This window comes from Aethalodelphis obliquidens, unplaced genomic scaffold, assembly GCF_003676395.1.
Source record: "Aethalodelphis obliquidens isolate GAN/ISIS:26980383/991018 unplaced genomic scaffold, ASM367639v1 scaffold45, whole genome shotgun sequence".
NCBI classification, from domain to species: Eukaryota; Metazoa; Chordata; class Mammalia; order Artiodactyla; family Delphinidae; genus Aethalodelphis; species Aethalodelphis obliquidens.
The window spans coordinates 8,565,339-8,587,352 of record NW_020837989.1 but is presented as its reverse complement, the minus strand read 5'-3'; the positions used below and the strand labels follow the sequence as shown (position 1 = coordinate 8,587,352).

The 22,014-nt window shown below is 43.0% G+C and overlaps 2 protein-coding genes across 10 annotated transcripts in view; one reads left to right on the top strand and one right to left on the bottom strand.

The window, feature by feature from the left end:
• Nucleotides 1-3,831: 3,831 nt before the first annotated feature.
• TIGD6 (tigger transposable element derived 6) lies at nt 3,832-4,616 on the bottom strand. Its single transcript, XM_027081603.1, is given in 2 exon segments — nt 3,832-4,018; nt 4,020-4,616. Coding segments are annotated over 2 exon segments (663 nt in total). The 5' UTR covers nt 4,556-4,616; the 3' UTR covers nt 3,832-3,891.
• A 3,792-nt stretch (nt 4,617-8,408) lies between these two features.
• Nucleotides 8,409-22,014, top strand: part of HMGXB3 (HMG-box containing 3) — an 83,736-nt gene continuing 70,130 nt past the window's right edge. For 5 of the 9 annotated variants that reach the window (XR_003427729.1, XR_003427731.1, XR_003427730.1 and 2 more), the window contains exons 1-5: nt 8,410-8,880; nt 11,546-11,684; nt 12,566-12,740; nt 16,311-16,808; nt 17,958-18,056. Coding sequence is in view for 6 of the 9 variants with exons in the window: in XM_027081599.1 (XP_026937400.1) it covers nt 8,715-8,880; nt 11,546-11,684; nt 12,566-12,740; nt 16,311-16,808; nt 17,958-18,056 (1,077 nt within the window). In the remaining 3 variants the exon portion in view is untranslated. Of the gene's footprint in view, nt 8,881-11,545; nt 11,685-12,565; nt 12,741-16,310; nt 16,809-17,957; nt 18,057-22,014 lie in introns of those variants that run through there. The other 4 variants (XM_027081596.1, XM_027081600.1, XM_027081597.1 and 1 more) reach the window with 3 other exon arrangements.

The following is a 22,014-nucleotide window of genomic DNA, read 5'->3' as shown; positions in this document are numbered from 1 at the left end:
ATAGGTGTGTATAATGGGGTGAATTGGGTAGTTTGAGGTACAGTTATTTCTAAGTCAGTTGTTTGAACAAGTCCCACATCCTATGTCTCTTCTCTCTTTTCTCGACTACTTTCTCAGTCTCTACTAAGAGAAATTACAAGTGGCTGCTCCTAGTTTCTTCAGTTGGCTGAATTGTCTCCCTTATGTAGCTCACCTCTGCCCTCTGGTGGCAGGAATATGCTCTACCACATCCCACTTCAAAGACAACTATGGCCCCAGTAGCAGAACAGTTAATAGGTCTGCAAATTTGGAGACCTGTCTATCCTTTGGTATTATGATTTGCTGGAAAGATTAAATGATAAGTGAAATAGTGCTTGACATAAATAGGCAATCAATAAGGCTTAGCTTCCTTCCTTTTTAATGAAAGAGCCCTTAGGAACAGGCTGTGTGGTTCTGGAACAATGAACCCCAAGATATTTTAGTGGTAAGGCAGGTCCCTGCCTCTAGATGGTAAGGTTCCAAATAGGATGGATAGTAATGACAACAGACAGCATTTGTAGAACACTCAGTCTGTGCCAGGTATACCTTTTTATCCTCATGACAGCACAATTGAGGTAGGTCCTTAGTCCCAGAAGGTTGGCTTACAGAGTAGATTGGTCAAATGGGACAAAACTATATCCTCAAGTGGGGTTGGAGGGAACAGAGAGTCAGGGAGAAGCCACAGAGGGCCTGATAAAGACAGCAGACCAAGAAAGGATAATATCAACCTTTTTTAGTTTAAAAAACAAAGTGTCAAAAAACCCCTTATGTCCAAGAGAAGCAAACTTTCACCTGATATAAACCAGACTTTGCAGACTTTGCTCTCTTTTGGATGTGATTTCCATCTACTTGGATATAATTCATATGATATGTTAAATGAGTCAAGAATGTGAGATTTCTTTTTTTAAAAAAAAAAACCAAGTTTGAGTACATACTTACTGAATATTACTATATGCAAAGCACTTAGACAAAGCCTTTCACACTAAAGTCTTGTAGAAATGGAGAATCCTGCAGTGACTTTCTGTGGAAGGAAACAGGTTTAACTCCATAGATGAGAATTCTTCACTATCAAAGAATAGATTATACCCTGGACTGGAATAATATTTGAGCAATGATATTCATGGAAAAATTCTGCAAATCCTTTTAAATAGAGGACAGCCCTACCTTATCTCCAAGTCATTTTCTAGTAGAATTAATGCTTCATGCAACTTTAAAAATAAGGTGGCTTTGACATTACTTGTGTGTCAATTTATACACAAATGTTTACTGACGTGCCTATGATGTTCCCAGCACAGTGCTAGGCACCTTTAAGGTTACAAAGGCTGAGTGGTCCCTGCTCTCGTGGAGCTTACAGTCTAAAGAGCCACAGAACATTGGCAAAACGTTTAAGTGCTTAACTGAATAGTTTAGAGACAAAAGTGCTGAGGAGTTGAGGGAGAGAAGGGTAGAGCAGGTGCTGGAGTCTTCAAGAAAGGCTGGAAGAAAGAGGACTCCAATTAGTTCTTGAAGAATGTGTAAGGTCCAGCTTGGTAGAGAACAGGGTGAGGCATTCAGGCAAAGGCACACTAGCAGACATGGGTATGGAGTGAAGACAATGGCCCATGGTGGGGCCGCACACACACTAAATTGTACTGAGCAACCAAGCAGTCAACTCCAGAGGGGGCTAAAACTCAGATGAATAGTCTTTTATTTCTGTAGGCATTTGAGAGCCACCACAGACACTTGGGCAGGGGAAAGAGATCTAAGATTATGTGCAAAATGGACTTCAGGAGAAAGATGAGGGAAGAAATTAGAAATTTTGTCAGTAATCCTGACACAGATGATGAGAGCAGTTACATTATCAGAACCATGTGACTTAGCCAGAAGACACTGTTTTCCTTTCCTATGTGTTAATAATTTAAAATATGTATAGTACTTTTAATTCAAGTTATACTAGTTCGTTAAAAGGAAAAATACCCCAAATAAGCTTTAAATACACATCTCTTCAAACATCTGCTGTTTTTTGTTTTGTTCAGCGTGGAAGCAGTACTTTCTGTGATTAATCTGCTTTATACATGTTTCAATTAAGTAACTACAGAAAGAAGAATAACTGAATTGCTATGGGTTTCTGAAATAGCCACAAAATTAACCTGGGGCAGGGAACTACACTACAACGCTAACAGGTCTTGTGTGTACCTTCTAAAAATGAAACTGACACTTATCTGACTCATTAGAAAATAGATACTAGGGTTTTAAAGGATATTAAGAATGCCTTTTTAAAAAAAAATAATTAATTTTATTTATTTTTATTTTTGGCTGCATTGGGTCTTCGTTGCTGCCCATGGGGGCATTCTCTAGTTATGGTGAGCCGGGGCTACTCTTTGTTGTGGTGCGTGGGCTTCTCATTACAGTGGCTTCTCTTGTTGCGGAGCACAGGCTCTAGGCACACGGGCTTCAGTAGTTGTGGCACATGGACTCAGTAGTTGTGGCTCACGGGCTTAGTTGCTCCGTGGCATGTGGGATTTTCCTGGACCAGGGCTCGAACCTGTGTCCTCTGCATTGGCAGGCGGATTCTTAACCACTGAGCCACTAGGGAAGTCCAAGCATGCCTTTTTTATAGGAGAAAAACTTTAAGATAAATTTGATGATAAATTTATACAGCTTTAAATAACTTAAATCAACTCTGCCGTAGCAGACTTCTCTGAAGAACAAACACAAAGGAATAAGGGTGATTTATGAAGTGATTTTAGTGAAGGGAAACATAGTGTGCCCTAACATTAACGATATGAGGCTGGATTATCCACAGGTGTGGAGAGGACCACTGTGGATTATCCAAATAATCCAAACACTCTCACACATGTCATCTCTCTCACAAATGTTCCTCTCACCTTGTCTGGATTTGAGAGGTACACTGGGATGTATGTTCTCTCCCATGATTGTGATTAACAGCATTCTCTGATATTTACCACATCTTCCAGATTGTATATGTCTCCTCTTTCAGGCACTTTATTTCCCTGTACCCCAGCATCGTACTAATAATAATCCTGAAGTATTAAAAGATGCTTTGATAGGCTAGATGGCTCTTGTTAAGTCTTTTGGCACAGACAGAGGCACCCCTACTGAGTACTTGGTGGGGCATTCAAGAGAATAGCTAAGAAGGTTCTGGAGTTACCAAATCAGCAGGAAGGAGTTAACAGTTCTGGAGTAAGAACAGCTGATACTTTTTTTCCCTTTTTTTTTGACAGTCAGTGATTGGGAGTATTCAGATGGCCAGCTAAAGAGAGAAGTGCTAGAATCCAGATGGACCAGTGGTTCTTAAGCATGGACCTTGGACCACATCAGCATTGGCATCACCTAGGAACTTGTTAGAAATGAAAAGTCTTTGGCCCCAAATTCCATTCAAGAAAGTTTCCTGATTATTTCAGAAAACTGGAATGTTGTCACAATAATATTGCTTAAAATTTAAGTTCAATATCCTAGCTAAATAAATATTTATTCTTGTAAACTACATCTTCTAAATTAAAAGAGGCAGTTAATTTCTACATTATTTTGTTTAGAGGAACTGTGTAATTTTGGAATCAACAAGAGTTTGTGTCACTCTTCTCATTAAATATTCATCTATGCCATTTAGCTGTCCAAAAATGGCATCAGGAACACCTACACAGTGGGAAGGAACCGTCTAAGTTTCTGTGCACTTGAGCTGGCCTCTGTGGTGGTGACTTTTTGTTTTTGTTTTTTTGCCGTATGCGGGCCTCTCACTATCCCGTTGCGGAGCACAGGCTCCGGACGCACAGGCTCAGCGGCCATGGCTCACGGGCCCAGCCGCTCTGCGGCATGTGGGATCTTCCTGGACCGGGGCACGAACCCGCGTCCCCTGCATCGGCAGGCGGACTCTCAACCACTGCGCCACCAGGGAAGCCCTGTGGTGGTGACTTTTGGCTGCTGTGGTAGAGGTGCCTCCCCCTCATCTTCACTTCCAGCTTCATCAGTACTTTCACCGGCCACCATGTCCTGGATGACCTGTGTCCAGCAGCTCCTGAGACATGATGAGACCATCATCTGCAGTGACAAAGTCCCAGAAATTTACTTCATTTGGGACACAGGTGGCAATCGTCACTGAGTGCCGCAACTTTTCAATGGCAATATCTGGTTCACTGGCTGCTGCATCTACTTCAGAATCTGTCAATTCCACAGGGATGATGCCTGCCTTCTGCCAGCATTTCACCACTGTGGACTGCTTGACTGACCACCATGCCACAGCAATCATGTCAATGGCCTGCTTGATGTCCACTTTTTCTTGATCTTCGCTGCTGTTGAGCTTGAGGAGGATCTGTTTTAGCAGGTGGCTCCTATACAGCACTTTTGTGGTATGAATTATGCCAAGATTCAGTGGCTGCAAGACGGCAGTACACTTTGAGGGCAGATACCCCACCTGAATCCTTTCCAAGCGTGGAAGCACGTTGTGAGCGGAGCAGTTGTCAATCAGCAGGAGGATCCGGCGTTCTGCCTGCTTCATTCTGGCGTCCACTTGCATCAGCCACTCATTTTTTTTTAACATCTTTATTGGGGTATAATTGCTTTACAGTGGTGTGTTAGTTTCTGCTTTATAACAAAGTGAATCAGTTATACATATACATATGTTCCCATATCTCTTCCCTCTTGCGTCTCCCTCCCTCCCACCCTCCCTATCCCACCCCTCCAGGTGGTCACAAAGCACCGAGGTGATCAGCCACTCATTAAACAGATCCTGTGTCATCCACGCCTGCTGGTTGGCTCGGTAGTCACAAGGGAGGGAATGGACATTCTTGAGGCAACGTGGGTTGGCTGACCTATCAACAATCAATGGTCTCATTTTTTCAGTCCCTGAAGCATTGCAACAAAAGAGTGCTGTCAACCACTGCCTTGCTTTCTTGCCCCCTCTACAATGGTCCCCTTTAGCAGCAAGTGTGTGCTGGGGAAGCAACTGGAAAAACATTCCTGTCTCATCAGCACTAAAGATATCATCTGGGCTGTAGTCAGCAATTAGTTTTATAATTTCCCCTGCATGCCACTCATTAACCTTATCTATTCCTAGACCATTCATTAATCTGTCACTATGCTCTCTACAGACTGCTTTCAAAGCAATTCCATGGCGATCATGAAATCTGTTCAGCCAGCCCACACTTGCTTGAAAATTGTCATAGCCAAGCATGTTGGCCAAGTTTAGTGCTTTTTTCCGAATGACAGAACCAGTCACGAGAATGTTTTTGGCATGGATTTCTTGAAACCAAGCAAAAACAGCTTATCAATGTCGTCATAAAGAGCATTCCTCATCCTTTTCCTCTGAGGTCCCACAGATGCCTCCCGCACCTTTTCTTCAAATGTGGCACGATCCTTTAAGAATGTAGACAAAGTAGAAGGAGTGATTCTGAATTCTTTTGCCACATCGCCTTTCCTCTTGCCTGAGTCCACAGCTTCCACAACTTTCATTTTCTCCTCTGGGGAGAACTGCCGACGTTTCTTGTTCCCCTTGTTTGCTATATCTGTAGAATGAGGGCCGGACCACAACTACCAGGGCTGTGTCTGTTCCTCCTCTAGGCTTGTTTTGCCACAAGTAAGGAAAGCTGAGAAGACAAAATGGAGTGCCTATCAGGAACCAAAGATAATGGATTCCCCCTAAAAGATGGGTTCAGATTTTTAAAAATTGTATTAGAAAAATGATAATATAAGGCCAAAGCCAAGAGAAGATAGGATCGTGCTACTGATTTTTTGTAGAGGTTATTTATACAGACTCATAGAACGTTTGAAATAAAAGAGATATAGTCTAGTTTACTTAAACTTTCTGAGCCTTTGTAAAAATAATAACAGTGTCTGGTCTGTCTATTGTGAGACTATATTGAAGTAACAGATGGTAAAAGAGCTTTGCAAATAGCAATGCATTGTATAAATTCAAGGAATTATTATCTGGCTCATTTTAAAGATACAGAAACTGAGGCCTAGGGAAGGGGCCTACCCAGGTTCATACAGCTCAGATTTCTTGACTCAGATCAGTGCTATTTCTGCAACTCCATAGTCCTGCTTGAAATTCCACCACAGTGAGATCTTCATAGCTCTATCGCTGCTTGGCTTGGAAGGATTTTTCATTGCCAGAAGATGTTTCTCATAGCCACACATTCATTTAATAAATATTTACAGGTGCCAAGTGGTAAGGACACAGTGAAGAACAACATAGTCAAGGTCCCTGCCCTTATGAAATAATACAATGTGGTGTAGGGACATAATAAGTGAACAGATAAATTAGTTAATTACAGAGTGTGATATGTGCTATGAAGGAAATAAACGTGACCCAACAGTAGCAGTTTTGGTAACTGCCTGCTTAAACCTTTTATCATGAGAGTCCTCAAAGAACAAGAGAAGCTGCTGTGCTTCAGGCTGTGACTGTACCTTTTTAAGGACTGACTTTTGTCACTACCCCCACACATCTGTCTATCCATTCATGGCATCCTCTGTGTGCTAAGCACTGTGCTTGATGCCAGCCATACAGAGATGAATGCAGCATAGTGCCTACCATTGAGGGGCTTACCAGGGAAGACAAAACTAGAGTATGGAGTGCTATAACAGAGGTTACAGAGTACTGTGGACGAGAAGACAGAAGTGGGATGATCAACTGGGTGGGACACAGATGGGCAGTGTACTTCAAAGAGGAAAAAATATTGATGTTGGGACTTAAAGCATAAACAAATAGGAATTCATGAGATAGAAGGAAACGTGTAAAGGCAATGAAGTACTATAGAAAATAAAAAGACGTGATCAGGAAAAAAAGAAGTCTTTGGAGAAGAGAACAAGGATCTTGGGACAATAAGATGCCTTTGGAGTTTTGTTTTTTGTTTTTGGAATGACATGATCAGATTTGCACTTTAGAAAGAGTCTTTTGGTTGCAAGGTGGAGAGCCTAATAGGTAAAGTCCATTTTCCTAAGAGGTGGCCCTAAATCTGAAGGTAAATGCAGGCTAGCCTAGTAGGCCATATATAGTTGGGATATGTTAATTTGAGTGCAACAAGAAGCTCCTGGAGGATTTTAAGCAAGGAGAAAGATGACTGCTGTGTGAAGAATGGAATGGAAGGGTGTCAGAGAAAAAGAAAGAGACTAGTTAGGAGGCTGTTGCCGGAGTCCAGATGTGAGATAATGGTGGCTTGGATAGAGTAATCGTGAAGATGGTAAGAAGTAGTCAGTTTGGGACTATGTTTTTGCGGAGCTTGCTGATGGACTGGATGTGAGGTGCAGGAGGAGTCAAGGATAATTCCCAGATTTCTGGCTTGAGCACTGAGCAATTGAGTGGATGGTGATGCCATTTACTGAAATGAGAACCAATTATTGGTCCTTTGTAATCATAATTTGTTACTTTCCATGCTTAATATCGCTTACATGTGGTAGGACTGGGATTCAATCCCAAGGAGGCTCAGCACAAAGCTAGCATTCTGAACACCACAGAGTGCTATATAGCTTGTTCTGGGAACAACCAGTACTGAGAAGAGATGTGGAAAGAATGAATCAAGAGCCAAACCAAAGTCTTGTAGGTCGAGATAAGTTTGAATTTTATTCTAAGTAAACAAGAGGATACTGGAGGGTCTTAAGCAGAGAGTGACCTAATCAGGCTTACAGTGCAAAAAGATCAATTTGCGTGTTGTGGAGAATAGATTGTAGAGGGAAAAGAGAGGAGATGGGAAGAAATTGCCCCAGTCCAGGCAGGAGATGACGGTGACTAGGAGAAGACTGGTGACGGTGGTAGATGGAGAAAAGTAGGCAGATTGGAAATGCACTTGCAAGGTAGTGAGGGTGAGGGGACTTGTACGAATGTGGCACCATCTGTGACATTGGCGGGAAGGGACAAGACAATCCTTATCTGATTCCAGAGCCTCTCCACATGGTCATTCAGCTCCGTTTGAATCACTCACTACCATTACTGAGTGTGGGACGGTGGGAGAGACGGATTGAGGGCAGATTACTGGGTTGAGGAGGACGTCTTCATGCGGCACTAAGAAGAACCCTGTCCTGAACAAGCCGGGACAGAGTGAAGAGGACTGGGGTCAGGCCTTGAACTCCGTGCTGGGAGGGTGATGCTCGGGCTCTGCTGGCCAGACGTGGCTTTGACAGGCGAGGCGGAGCCTCGACCCCTCACGTTCGCCACAGCCCCGCCCTATTTACCTGAACGCCCTACGGCAACGCCCGGGGGCTGAGGGCACCCACCGTGGGCGGCCGCAGCTTCCTCCTCCTCCCGGAACCTCTAGCCGGAAGTAGTCCGTCCGCCTTAGCGGCCCCCTTCTAAGTCTCTAAGCAGTTTCTAGGGGCCCGCCCCTCAGCCCGGGCTGGACTGTTGCGCCTGCGCAAGGGGTCGCAAGCAGTCACGCGCAGCCGGCCGCTTCCGGCGCGCCGCGAGGGCAGCCGGGACGGGTTTTCCTAGCGATCCGAGGTGTGGTGCTGCTGCTGCTGCTGCTGCTGAACCGGTGCCGCGGCGACGCCCGTGTGCCTGCTGTCTTCCTCGGGCTCCCCGGGGCTTGACCCCCGGGGCTCTCGGCAGGCGTCGGTGAAGAGCCTGCAGAGAGAACCTGCGCTCCCACACCCGCCCTCTACAACCCCATATCACGACTCCGAGGAAGGGGAGAGAGAGGGGCTGTCGCGACTCCGTGCCGTGTGTCGCCGGGCGGGGCCGCGGGGCCGGGGCTCCTCTAGCCCCCGGGATGCGCGCGCGAGTCCTCGTCTCCACTTCCTTGTTGCCACTGCCACGACTGGAGCCGCCTCTCTCCGACCGCGGGGAGCGCGAGTGCGCTGGCCAGCCCCCCCCGTCGAGCCCCCTGGCCGGGCGCCTCCGGGAATGTGAGCCGCGCGGCTTGCACGCTTCTCCGGGTAAGTCCCACCTTCGAGCGCCGCGCCGCGCCGCACCGCACCGGCTGGGCGCCCACGAGCTGGGAGCTGCGGCTCTCTGAGCCTTGTTGCCTCTTCTACGAAGTAGGAGTAGTGAGCCTTAGTTTCCACCTCCCGCATTCGGTACCTTTGGGACATCTAAGGCCCGTAGGCCGACCATGGCCGACTGCTGAGCTGTCAGAAGCCATTTAATGAGGTTCCGAGGAGGATCTGATAGGACGGTGAAAGCGTGTCACAGATTTCAAGTACTGCCTTACTTCTCTTTTACAGATGAGAAAACTGAGGCTTAGAGAGAGTAAGTAGATTGCTCAAGGTCATAGAGCTCTGTGCGCGTCCTGTTAAAATGCGTAACTTAAATTTAGTACCCTGATTTTCTGCCCTCCAGAGCCCTTGGTTTTAACCTTTATATTATCGTGCCTTTTTTTTTTTTGCATTGCTGTACTGAGGCCTAGGATCTGAAAATACTCGTGGACCCAGGCTTAAACCGGGCTACTCAAACAAGCCAAAACTCAGTCTCTTCTTGCCCCTACCCCAATATGATTGTAATGACTTTGTTTTCTAATTTGTTTTGTTCTGGGTGCTAAAACCCTGTATGTCATTCTTTACAGAAGCTGTCCTGCAGTATTGCTTTTCTCTGCAAGACTCAAGGGCTGAGAAGTCAATTATGAAAGGCAAAAAAAGCACATCCCCACATAGCCTTGATTTGAACCCTAGCATACCTTACCCAATGAAGGCACTGGCCTATCTCTTACCGAGCCAAGTTGTGGGTTATGTTCTCCAGAGTTGCACTATAACAGAATGCAGTGGGGTTCTTTTGTTGTTGTTTTTGTTTTGTTTTCCAATGGGAAGGGAAATCATTTAGACATGGTACAGAACTAGAAAGAACCTTAGGAATAACGTGTTCTTAGCCTCGGGTATATCTTTGAAATTATAGGTGAAATACCTGTCTGCATTTTCTGGGAGAGGGTTTTTCCTGCTTTACAACATTCTCAAAGGGATTCTTGCCTCTCAAAAAGTTAGGAGCCACTGATTTCAGCCTCTTCAGTCTCACTTGAGGAACAATTGAAATTTAGGGAGGGGAATAGACTTATCTGAGATCGCATGGTTAGAATTTAGACTTGGATCCTGGTCTCTTGACTCAACACACAGTGCTTTTTTTCTCATTATACTTTATCAGATACCTCATCATTTGTGGAGTGAGTTCTAAATGAGATGTGAGTAGGCCTTGTAATACACTTATCAGTTCTGTATTTACTTACACAGCTCCTTCTTCCCAGAATCCTAAATTATCTTCTGACAGATTTCCCAGAGCAACTATATTATTTCGCTCTCATAAAATTCAAGTGGTTTTTGGGAGCCTTTCTCCATCCAAGGATTGAGTCTGTGGGTAAAACTCCAGCTTAGCGTGTGGCCACAAATAAACGAACTCTTCTTGAACCCAAGGATTGAGTCTGTGGGTAAAACTCCAACTTAGAATGTGGCCACAAATAAACTAACTCTTCTTGAACTAGTCATTGAATTTTTTTAATGCCTTCCTTTCCCTAGGAAAAGCTATTAGTAGGTTTTCTGTTTCTTAGGCCAGTGCTAGAGAGTTAATATCAGTCTGTCAGATTACTGTTTAGACCTGAGCTGTTCAGAACCGTAGTTGCTAACCATGTGTGGTTATTTAAACCAATTACAATTAAATAAAATGAAATCAATTGAGTTCTTCAATCACACAAGCCATATTTCAGGTGCTCAATAGCCATAAGTAGCTACAGTATTGGAGCAGCACAGATGAAGAACATTTCTGTCATCACAAAAAGTGTTTTGAACAGTGCTGGTTTAGAGGGTTGTGGGTGGAGATGGGAGCAGTATAGTATAATAGAAGAAGGCTCACAGTTGGATTTTTGAACTAAAAAATCTGCCTTTCAAGTTCCTGGGTGTGGTGGCCTTGGGCAGGTCGTTAAGCATCTCAGGCAGAGATGATTCATCCTTAATAATGAACCCTTTTTGTATAGCACTATTCTCAAATGGAGTTATGTCCTTGAGCCTTATCCCTATAAGTGTGGTAAGGTGGGTGAGACATCTCTTGTTAATGTGTGAGAGAATTGAACCTAAAGCAGCTAAAGGACCTGCCCAAAGTCATACAAACTGGCAGAATGTAAAGAAACTTGCTACATAGTGGCACTTAACACGTTTGAATGAATGAGTGAATCAGTGAAGCATTTTGCTTAAGGTGATGCCATGAGGGAGTGTCCAGAACTGACTCCTGGCCAAGTATTTACCTGTTACCATATGGAATTATTGTAATGTGGGGCTAATCTTTGAGTTGAAGGATTACTGAGCATCCCATGAGTGAATAAAAGTGAAAGGGCTCTCTAAGCTAGTGATTCCAGGTTTGCCTAGTCAGAGGACTCACCAGGTGCACGTGTTAAGCACATGGATTGCCACACCCTTTAGTGATTCTGATTCAGAAGGGCTGAGGTGGAACCCTGGAATCTGAATGTTTAGTAGGTTCCCCAGGTGCTTCTTAGGATCCATCTGATGAGTTTGGCAAATGACTGAGTCTTAAGGCCCTGGCAGAGATAAGGATCATTGGATCAGGAGGCCGCTCTCCCCTTTAGGGTAGGTTCTTGAACCTTGTTTATGTTTGACTTTCCTCTAGCCATGGATGCATCATATGATGGTACTGAGGTAACTGTCGTGATGGAGGAAATTGAGGAAACCTACTGTTACACCTCCCCTGGGCCACCCAAGAAGAAGAAAAAGTATAAAATACATGGAGAAAAGGCCAAGAAACCCAGGTTAGCCAACACATTTTGATAGCTGGCATTTATAAACAGAAGCTGCTTGGAGAGCTGTGTTGAAGAAGACTTCAGCCTGTGTCCAGTTTCACTGAGAGTGCCATGTCATTTGTTGAAGTCTCCTGATGGGCAGTGGGGTTGGGGGGAGACGGTGATTGAGAGTGGGAAGTGGCCGATGGATGCCAGCAGTTGCCATTCCTGTCCAAATCTTGGTCGTGTTTCTAGGCTTTAGCAGGAAATATACATACAAATGGTGGAAGCTCGCTACAAGAGAACCACTGTATTTATTATTAATGCCATTGTTATTTAAATATTTAATTAGGACATCAATAAAAATTTGGAATTACAAATAGCGCCAATGATATCTATTAAGAATATCCAAATTGCAGCTCTAAGCTCCCCCTTAACTGTGAACACTCCAGACTTCTTGCTGAGGCTCCCAGCACTGGGTCACTTTGATAGTTCTGCTTGCTTCCCTCCCTCAGCCTTGGCGAGGTGCTGTTGACCAGTGAGATGACCAAAGGCTGTGTAGAAGAGTAGGGTGTGAGTGGTAATTAGTTCTCTAATTAACCTTTTCCTGAAAGTGGAATGACGGGACACCTTTATCTATCTTTGCCCATGTTGGGATTTAAGCCCTGCAGAAAATGTGGTCATGGAAAAGTAGACCAGACAAGCCTTTGCTTCCACATTTCTGGAGGGAGAAACCTCCCCCTGTTCACCCTTTGGGGGTGTTATTTAAATGTTTCTTTGCTTCAGTCTCTATTTAGAGAAATGCTTTTGAAATGAAAAGCTAGGTTTTGTATTTAGCTCTTCACTACTCAAACATTGTAGTATTTACTGGTTGAGCGAGGGAAAACCTTAAGAAGTCCTTGCTTCCTCAGGTCTGCTTACCTTCTGTACTATTATGACATCTACCTGAAAGTGCAGCAGGAGCTCCCCCACCTCCCTCAATCTGAGATCAATAAGAAGATTAGTGAGAGTTGGAGGCTTCTCAGTGTGGCCGAGAGGAGTTACTACTTGGAGAAAGCCAAACTAGAGAAAGAAGGTTTGGATCCTGTAAGTAATTTTTTTTTCCTCTTCTTCAGCTAATACCTCCATTGCCTTAGTGGTGAGGCTTTGGGGAGTCCAACCCCCTGTTCTCCGGTTTCCTTCTCTCTTCTTAGGAAAACTTTGAGTTGAGTCATTTTTACCTTTCTTGAGTCTGATATTGTCTGCTTCTTTTTTTTTTTTTTTTGGCTTCGCTGCGTGGGTTGGGGGATGTCAGTTCCCTGACCAGGTACCAGGTATTGAACCCAGGCCATGGCAGTGTGCCAAGTCATAAACACTGGACTGCCAGGGAACTCCCTGTCTGTTTCCATTTCGGTCATGCCCTGCACTCTCTACTCTTTGCTTGCAGCAGTACATGATCTCCAGTGAGCCTTAGGTTCCTTTTCTGAATTTTAGCAAAACTTGGAGCCACTTGTCCTTGTGGGTAGTTAGTGTTATTTTTCTTTTATAGAGTAGCTTCTACAGGCATTTTCCCTACACCATGTTTCATGTTATCTGTTGAGTGTAAGTATAATTAATTTGTGTTGTGCTCACCACTGTCAGTTATAACGTAATCAGCAATTAGGCTTGCAAGTTTAGAGGTAGACACAGCTGCTTTATTTAAGGCAACGTTCTTTTGTTACCACTGGTTACTGGTGGTATTGAACTGTGCTAGAAGGAAAAGTGGAAGGCTAAAGGTGAAATTGATGGAGGACATTGAGCCTTTGAGTGCTTGGATTAAAGAATAAGCAAGGAAGCACTTAGGTTTGTGTCTGTCAGCCATTTTGTTATTTCTAGTTCACAGGAATAAAATGGACTGACAACTGTTAACACTGCTGTTTTTTTTTTAATTTATTAATTTAATTTATTTATGGCTGTGTGGGGTCTTCGTTGCTGCGTGCAGGCTTTCTCTAGTTGTGGCGAGTGGGGGCTACTCTTCGTTGCGGTGCGCGGGCTTCTCATTGCAGTGGCTTCTCTTGTTGCAGAGCACGGGCTCTAGTCAAGTGGGCTTCGGTAGTTGTGGCACGTGGGTCTAGAGCGCAGGCTCAGTAGTTGTGGCTCCCGGGCTTCGTTGCTCTGCGGCATGTGGGATCTTCCCAGACCAGGACTCTAACCCATCCGAATTGGCATGCGGATTCTTAACCACTGTACCACCAGGGAAGCCCTGCTGTTTTTTTTTTTAACTGAAATTCCTGCAGGAAAAATAACCTTGTTATTGCAAGCTGAAACCTTTTAACCTTAACTCCTTTTTTTTTTTCAATTGAAACAATTGTCTCTAACTTCTTTTTTTATAATGAAGAGGAAAGGTTCTTCAGGAATGCAACAGCTATGTTATAGCAGAATGGGTTGTATTTCCTTTAGTGGAGCCCATCTGCCACTGATTATGCCATTTAGATTATTTTGTCCTTGTTGGCTTGGCATTTACCTTCTTGGAAGAGCTTTGTGTTACGTACAGTCTTGGAGATGCCACTCTGTACTTCTCCTCTAGATGATTTGTTTGTAAACTGTGAGTCTAGGAAACAATCCCTGTGGAGAGGGGGAGGCGGAGTCAAGGAAAGGTACACATATTTTTTTTGGTTTCTCCATTATAAGGTCACAAACTTTTTGCCCATGATATAAGAAAATTTTACCTAATCTTGGAGTGATATGGTTTTTAAAACCAGACACTAATATAGGTCCTTATTAAGGCTTTTTTAAAAAAAATTAAGTAGATCATCTACAATGATTTTTCCTTATCCATATGTAAATTTATATCTACCATCATCTCTACCAATACCCCCAAGATCATTAATAGACTAGCTCTAATATTAACTAGCTGTAACCTTGGAAGAATCACTTAACCTTTGAGTCCTGCTTTCCTCATTTGTAAAATGGGGATAATAGTATCTATTCACAATGTTTAAAATGGACAATGTAAAACACCTAGCTGAGTTCTGACTTGGTGAGTAAATAACACTCTTTAGTAGATTAAATGTCCAGTGACCATATAATAAGAAAAGGTGGCATTTAATGAGCATCTGGAGTGTACCAAGACAGGCTTTATATGCTGTTTGACCTCTCCCTGATTACCTGGTGTACAGGTGGGACCCTCTTGCCTGCATACTTAGGGAGCCTGTCAGAGACCTTGGGGCAGGCTGTCTCCCTGGCAGCCCTTCAGGTCTCCTGCCAAGTGGCTGGGCCCATGGTTCCAGTGTCATTCCTTACAGCCTGTAAGATGACTGCCATTCATGCTGCCCTGGTTTCTTGTGCTTGGATTTGTTGATTAAGTCCAGACCAACCTATGTATTTGCCACCATTTAGTCTTGTTCTCTTGACCTGTCTGCTTCAAAGTGTGACTTGAGAATATCATTTCTTCATTATCTCTCCAGTAAAGGCTCCATAAAGGATTTGGACAGTCTGCTTTCATGTTTCATCTCAGTGCTTCTTTTAACTTTCATCTCTGAGTGCTTCCTTTGTACCCTAAGTAGTCTCATTGACTTCTTGCTTTTGATTTATTTAAGGATCCTTTTGTAATTGACTTAGTTCCTTTTAAATGATGCTTCTGAAATTATTTTTTGGTCTGTTTAATTTCAGTTCTCACTTATCTGTTCATTTTGAACTTTTCTGTCTTCCTCATTGGGTAGCTTTCAGTTTAAATTGAAAAAAATAAAAGCACCTTTTTCTTGGTGCCAGTTAGCCATGCAGGGCTGTGCTTCTAGTACCTGGTCTCCTTGCTCCTTAGAAGACCTGGCCTGGAGTCCCACCTTTACTACTTACTAATTATGTGTTTTGGGAAAGTTTATCCTCCTTGAGCTTCAGTGCCCTCATTTGTGAAGTGGGAATAATAATAGTACCTAACTTAGTAGTATTGCTTTAAAAGTCAGGAAATTATTTTCTGAACCTTAAGATCCTAGGTCATTGTTAATATTTATATTCTTCTCCCTCCCCATCACCTCCCAATATATTCAGTGCTTATCAGATAACCACTTCCCTATACACATTCTCTCGTGAAGCCTTCTTATTGATTGATAGCTTTGTGATCTGTTCATTCTCTTCTTTGCAAGTCTGGAAGAAGCCAGTGATATCAGAATCCTTGCTTGCTGCCCTGAGATCCAACATGGCCTGTTGGTTTGTATTTGATGCTTCTAAAGGTTTCACTGAGCATTATACATTCTGGTATCTAAATCTTCAGCTACTTTGGAATCCTAAAGTATCAAAGCTGGAAAGGAACTCATAGATAGCTAGATTCAGCTCCCTCATTTTACAGATGGGGCAGCAAGGCCAAAAAAACGGGAAAGGATTTGTTTAAGACTATGCCAGACCTGGGATTTCAGCTCACAGTTTAAGATGCCAAGATCAGTGCCCTTTCTGGAATCTAATCCACGTTCTCTGTCTCCTATGTGATTGAGTAAGTTACATTGGCTAAAGTGTGATTCAGCTGAAGATGACATTGCTATTGGCAGAGGCTGACCCTGTCTAAGTCTTAGGTCAAGAGAATGGAGTCTTTCTGGTTCCTTTGCAGAAAAAAATGAAGAAAAAAAAGGCTTATAAGTATATATCTATGTGGTCTTATTCCATTTATCTCTGCTTGTCTCCCCGACCTGGCTTTTTCATCCTCAGAACTCTAAACTCTCTGCACTGACCGCTGTGGTTCCGGACATCCCAGGTTTCCGCAAGATCCTCCCTCGCTCAGATTATATCATCATCCCCAAGAGCAGCCTGCAGGAGGAGCGGAGCTGTTCTCAGCTAGAGCTGTGTGTGGCCCAGAACCAAATGTCCCCTAGAGGACCATCCCTTGTGTCCAACACTGCCCTGGAGACAGTGCCCAGCCATGCAGGCATGGCAGAACAATGTCTGGCTGTGGAGGCCTTAGCTGAGGATGTGGGAGCCCTTGCCCAGCCAGGTGCTGTACAGGAGATCACCACCTCAGAGATCCTCGGCCCGGATGTGCTCCTAAATGAGGCTTCCCTGGAGGTAGGGGAGAGCCACCAACCTTACCAGACAAGCCTGGTAATTGAAGAGACCTTAGTGAACAGCTCACCAGACCTCCCCACTGGAAGCCTGGCTGTGCCCCACCCCCAGGTTGGGGAGAGCATGTCCGTGGTAACAGTCATGAGGGTAAGTGACTTTGGTTCTGATGATTTTGCTTTACCTGGGATTGTTAAAAAGGCAGCTAGCACCATGCAGGGTGATTCTGAAATAGTGGTAAGTAAGAATACTGGTGTGGCACTTCTAGTTGGACTGCAGTTCTCTTGAACCTTTTTGTCCCCAGGCTTGGTCCAAGTCCCCAGGCTTCAGTTTCTTAGGCACTCTCACCAACTCCTCTTGCCCAGTATAGCCAACATTTTCTTCACATGAGATAAGGTACGTTAACAGGAGGGATGGGGATGATATTTGGGCTGTCCATGAGTCAGAGCCAGGATCTGTTTGGCTATTAGTATTAGTTAGAATTTTATGTTCCCTTAAGATTGTTTCAGCAAACACAATGGCACCTTGAACTGTTCAGGAGAATTTTTTTAAATAGTCTTGTTGGGCACAGAGTAAGTAGGAAGAAGGAAGTTCTCTTCAGGGCCAGGTTGATGGGACTAATAGCTGAGAAAGAAGAGGGAGGTATCTCCCCAGTGGCTTTTCTGTCATGCCCAGTTGAGGAGAAAGAACAGTGATTTCCGTGATTCCACAGCCTGGTCCCCTGGAAGTGGAGAGTTGGGGAGCTGCCACCATGCTATTACTCCGGGTGCGATGGCATCCTCAAAGAGGTAGCTGTTCTGCTTAGGCTAAGAGGACCAGCATGCAGCGGCCCCTATGGCCTAGATGGATGCGAGCAGATAGCCCTGCAGAGGATTCTGTGCCAGGCGTAAATCTGTTTTATTACTTGTTGCCGCAGTGCTGTTTATGATGATGAAGCATGCCACTAGTTAAGGCAGATTAATAGGTCGCTAAGAACATTTGACAGGGTCAGAAGAATTGGGTTCTTTCACTAACTGCTTATGTGATCTAGGAGTTCTGAGTCTCTTCAGAACCTCAGTTTTCTTATCTGTAAAATGAGGATAGCACATTCCTTGTGGTACTGGTTTTCTCTGTCTCTGTTTGTTCTTAATTAAACTTTTATTTTGAGATAATTATAGATTCATTCATTTTTTTGATGTGCCCGTTGGATAAGCAGATTATGTATGGTTATTGGACTTGATTGGTCTTCAGTGTTGTGGATGGTCCTGGGTGTTCTTCACTCCATCTCAATAAAACTTTCTTCTCTCCATGTACCTACAGGATTCCAGTGAGATTAGCTCCTCTGCGCCAGCTGCACAATTCATCATGTTGCCTCTTCCTGCCTACTCGGTTGTGGAGAACCCCACCTCCATCAAACTGGTCAGTGTGTGGGGAGTTCAAGGAGATTAAGGCTCCATAAGAATTCTCTTCCAGGTAGTTTTCTAAAAGTCTTAACAAACTTAGGACATTGGGACTGGCAAAGATCTCAGAGGTTTTTCTGGTTCAGGTATTCTTAACTGGGGGTGAGGGAGTGGGGGAGGGTCTGTGAATGGACCTCCACAGGAACCTCCTCAAGGAGGTCCAGTTCATTGGACCTCCATGAACTCCTCAAGTTACATACAAACTTTTCTCCTTGAGAGAGTATTTTCCTGGGATAGGTTCCATGGCTTTTATCAAAATTTCTGAAGCAGGGCTTCCCTGGTGGCGCAGTGGTTGAGAGTCCGCCTGCCGTTGCAGGGGACACGGGTTCGTGCCCTGGTCTGGGAAGATCCCACATGCCGTGGAGCGGCTGGGCCCGTGAGCCATGGCCGCTGAGCCTGCGCGTCCAGAGCCTGTGCTCCGCAACGGAAGAGGCCACAGTGGTGAGAGGCCCGGGTACCGCAAAAAAAATATATAAATAAAATAAAATTTCTGAAGCATACGTGTTTTAGAAAAATTGAGGGATCACTGATCTAATTCAATCCTGTTGTTGTGCAGGTTAGGAAAAAGGTCCAGAGAAGAGAAAGGACTTTTTCTCTCTCTGATTCAAGGCCACTGGGCTGCAAAACAAGGCAGAACGAGGACCCTGGGTCTTTTGATTCTCAAATGTTTTTTCTATCACACACTGCAGCATGTGGGCTGAGATTTATTCTTAAATATCTCATGTTTCTTTATGATATTGTAAATGGTATTTTATTTTTAAAAAAATATTTATCTATTTGGCTGCATTGGGTCTTAGTTGCGGCATGCAGGATCTTTCATTGCAGCACGTGGGCTTCTGTCTAGTACGTGGGCTCTCTAGTTGTGGCCAGTGGGCTCTAGAGTGCCCGGGCTTAGTTGCCCCACGGCATGTGGGATCTTAGTTCCCCGACCAGGGATCGAACCCACGTTCCCTGCATTGTAAGGGGGATTCTTAACCACTGGACCACTAGGGAAGTCCCTGTAAATGGTATTTTAAAACTATTTTCAATTTCTAATAGTTCACTGCTAGTATATAGTAATACAATTGATTTTTTTCTTATTAAACTTGTGTGCTGCAACTTTGCTAATAAACTCATGTATTCTGCTAGCCTTTTCGTAGATTCTATTGCATTTTTAACATAGATGGCAGTGTTGTCTAATAGTTTCATTTCTTCTTTTCTGATATGGATTCCTTATTTCTTTTTCTTGTCTTATGGTTTTGTTGAGGACCAGTACAGTGTTGAATAGAAGTGGTTAGAGCCGATATCTGTGTTTTATGCGTCGTCTTAGGGGGAAGGTATTCAGTCTTTCATCATTAGGTTTAATATTGGCTGTAGGTTTTTCAGAGATACCCTTATCATGTTTAGGAAGTTACTTTTGCTGGGAGCTTCTATCAGGAATGGATGTTGGATTTTTCAAATTTTTTGTGTGTCTTTTGAGATGGTGGATTTTGTCAAAATTTTTCGTGTGTTCTTTTTTCTTTTTTAGTTTGTTAATGTGATTAATATGATTTTTCAAATGTTAAATCAACTCTGTGTTCCTGGGATAAACTCCACTTGGCAATGATGTATTATCCTTTTAATATATTATTGGATTTGATTTGATAACATTTTGTTCAGAATTTCTGTATCTATATTCACGAGGGATATTATTGGTCTCTAATTTTCTTGTACAGTGTTTGTCTTGTTTTAGTATCAAGGTAGTGCTTACCTCATGGAATGAGTTGTGAAATATTTTCTGCTTTTCCAATTGTTTTTGGAAGAGTTTTGTGTAGTACTGGCATTATTTCTTCCTTAAATGTTTGGTTAGAATTACCAGTGAACTTATCTGGGCCTGGAGATTTCTTTGTGGGAAAGTTTATAATGGCAAGTACGATTTTTAAAATATATATAGGACTATTCAGATTATCTATTTTTGAGTGAGCTTTGATAGTTTGTCTTTCAGGGAATTTGTCCATTTCATCTGAATTGTCAAATTTATTGACATAAAATTGTTCAAAACATTCCCTTATTCTTCTTTTAAAAAGCTGTGGTAAAATATACATAACATGAAGTTTACCATTTTAATCAATTTTAAGTGTACAATTCAAGTGCTGTTAAATATATTTACAATGTTGTGCAATCATTACCATTATCCATTTTCAGAACTTTTTCGTCTTCCCAAACAGAAACTCTGTATCTATTAAACAGTTACTCCCCATTCCCCACCCTACCTGTTTCCACCCCAAGCCCTGGTAATTGCTATTTTACTTTCTGTCTTAGTATTTGTGTGTTCTAGGTACCTCAAATAAGTGGAATCATGCAAATATTTCCTTTTTGGTCTGACTTTTTCACTTAGCATAATGTTTTCAGGTTCATCTATCTTGTAGCATGTATCAGAATTTCATTCCTTTTTATGGCTGAATAATATTCCATTGCATGTGTATACTATATTTTTTTTATCTATTCATAAACATTGATGGACATTTGGTGTGTTTCTACCTTTTGACTGTTGTGAACAGTGCTACTATCAGCTTTGGTGTACAAATGTCTGAGTCCCTGCTTTCAGTTCTTTTGGGTATATACCTCAAGAGTACAATTGCTGGATCATGTGGTAATTCTATGTTTAAAGTTTTGTGGAATTTTTATCCTTTTAATATCTATAGAATTTGTAGTGAGTTTACTTCTCCATTACTGATACTGGTAATTTGGGTCTTCTTTCTTTTTTCCTGATAAGCTTGGCTAGAGGTTACTGATTTTATTGCTCTCAGAGAACAAGGTTTTGGTTTCATTGATTTTCTCTGTTGTTTTTCTGCTTTCTGTTTCACTCATTTCTATCATTCTTCTGCTTACTTTGGGTTTAGTTTGGTATTTTCTAGTTTCTTAGGGTAGAAGCTGAGGTCATTGATTTGAGAGCTTCTCTTGTAATATAGCTGCTTAGTGCTTCATTTCCCTCTAAGCACTGCTTTAGTGGCATCCCCCCCCAAATTTTTTTTTAATAAATTTATTTTATTTATTTATTTTTGGTTGTATTGGGTCTTTGTTGCTGCGTGGGGCTTTCTCTAGTTGCAGGGAGCAGGGGCTACTCTTCACTGTGGTGCGCAGACTTCTCATTGCAGTGGCTTCCCTTGTTGCGGAGCACAGGCTCTAGGTGTGCGGGTTTCAGTAGTTGTGGCACACAGGCTCAGTAGTTGTGGCTTGTGACTCTAGAGTGCAGGCTGAGCAGTTGTGGCTCATGGGCTTAGTTGCTCGGCAGCATGTGGGATCTTCCCGGACCAGGGCTTGAACCTGTGTCCCCTGCATTGGCAGGCAAATTCTTAACCACTGTGCCACTAGGGAAGCCCATCCCACAAATTTTGATATGGTGCAGTTTTCATTTTCATTCAGTTCAAAGTATTTTCTAACTTACTTCTTTAACCCATGAGTTACTTAATTATTTTCCAGATATTTGGGATTTTCCAGGTGTCTGTCTTTATCAATTTCTGATTTGATTCCATTGTGGTTAGAACTTTGTATTTTATAAGGCCTGAATCCTTTTAAATTGATTGCAGTTTATTTTATGGCTCAGAATATGGATTGTCTTGATAAATGTTCTATGTGCACTTGAAAAGAATATGTATTCCTGCTGTTGGGTGGAGTGTTCTATACATTTCAGATTAGGTTGAGTTGATTGATAGTGTTCCTTATTGATTTTGTATCCTTCCTGATTTTCTGTCTACTGTTTCTGTCAATTATTGAGAGAAAGCATCCATCTGTCATTGTAGATTTATCTGTTTCTTTTTGCAGTTCTATTAGTTTTTGTGTCATGTATTTTGACTGTTACTAAGTACACAAACATTTAGGATTGTTACGTCTTCTGGATAAACTGAATGCTTCTTCATTATGAAATGAACTTTATCTCTGGCAGTATTCTTGCCTAT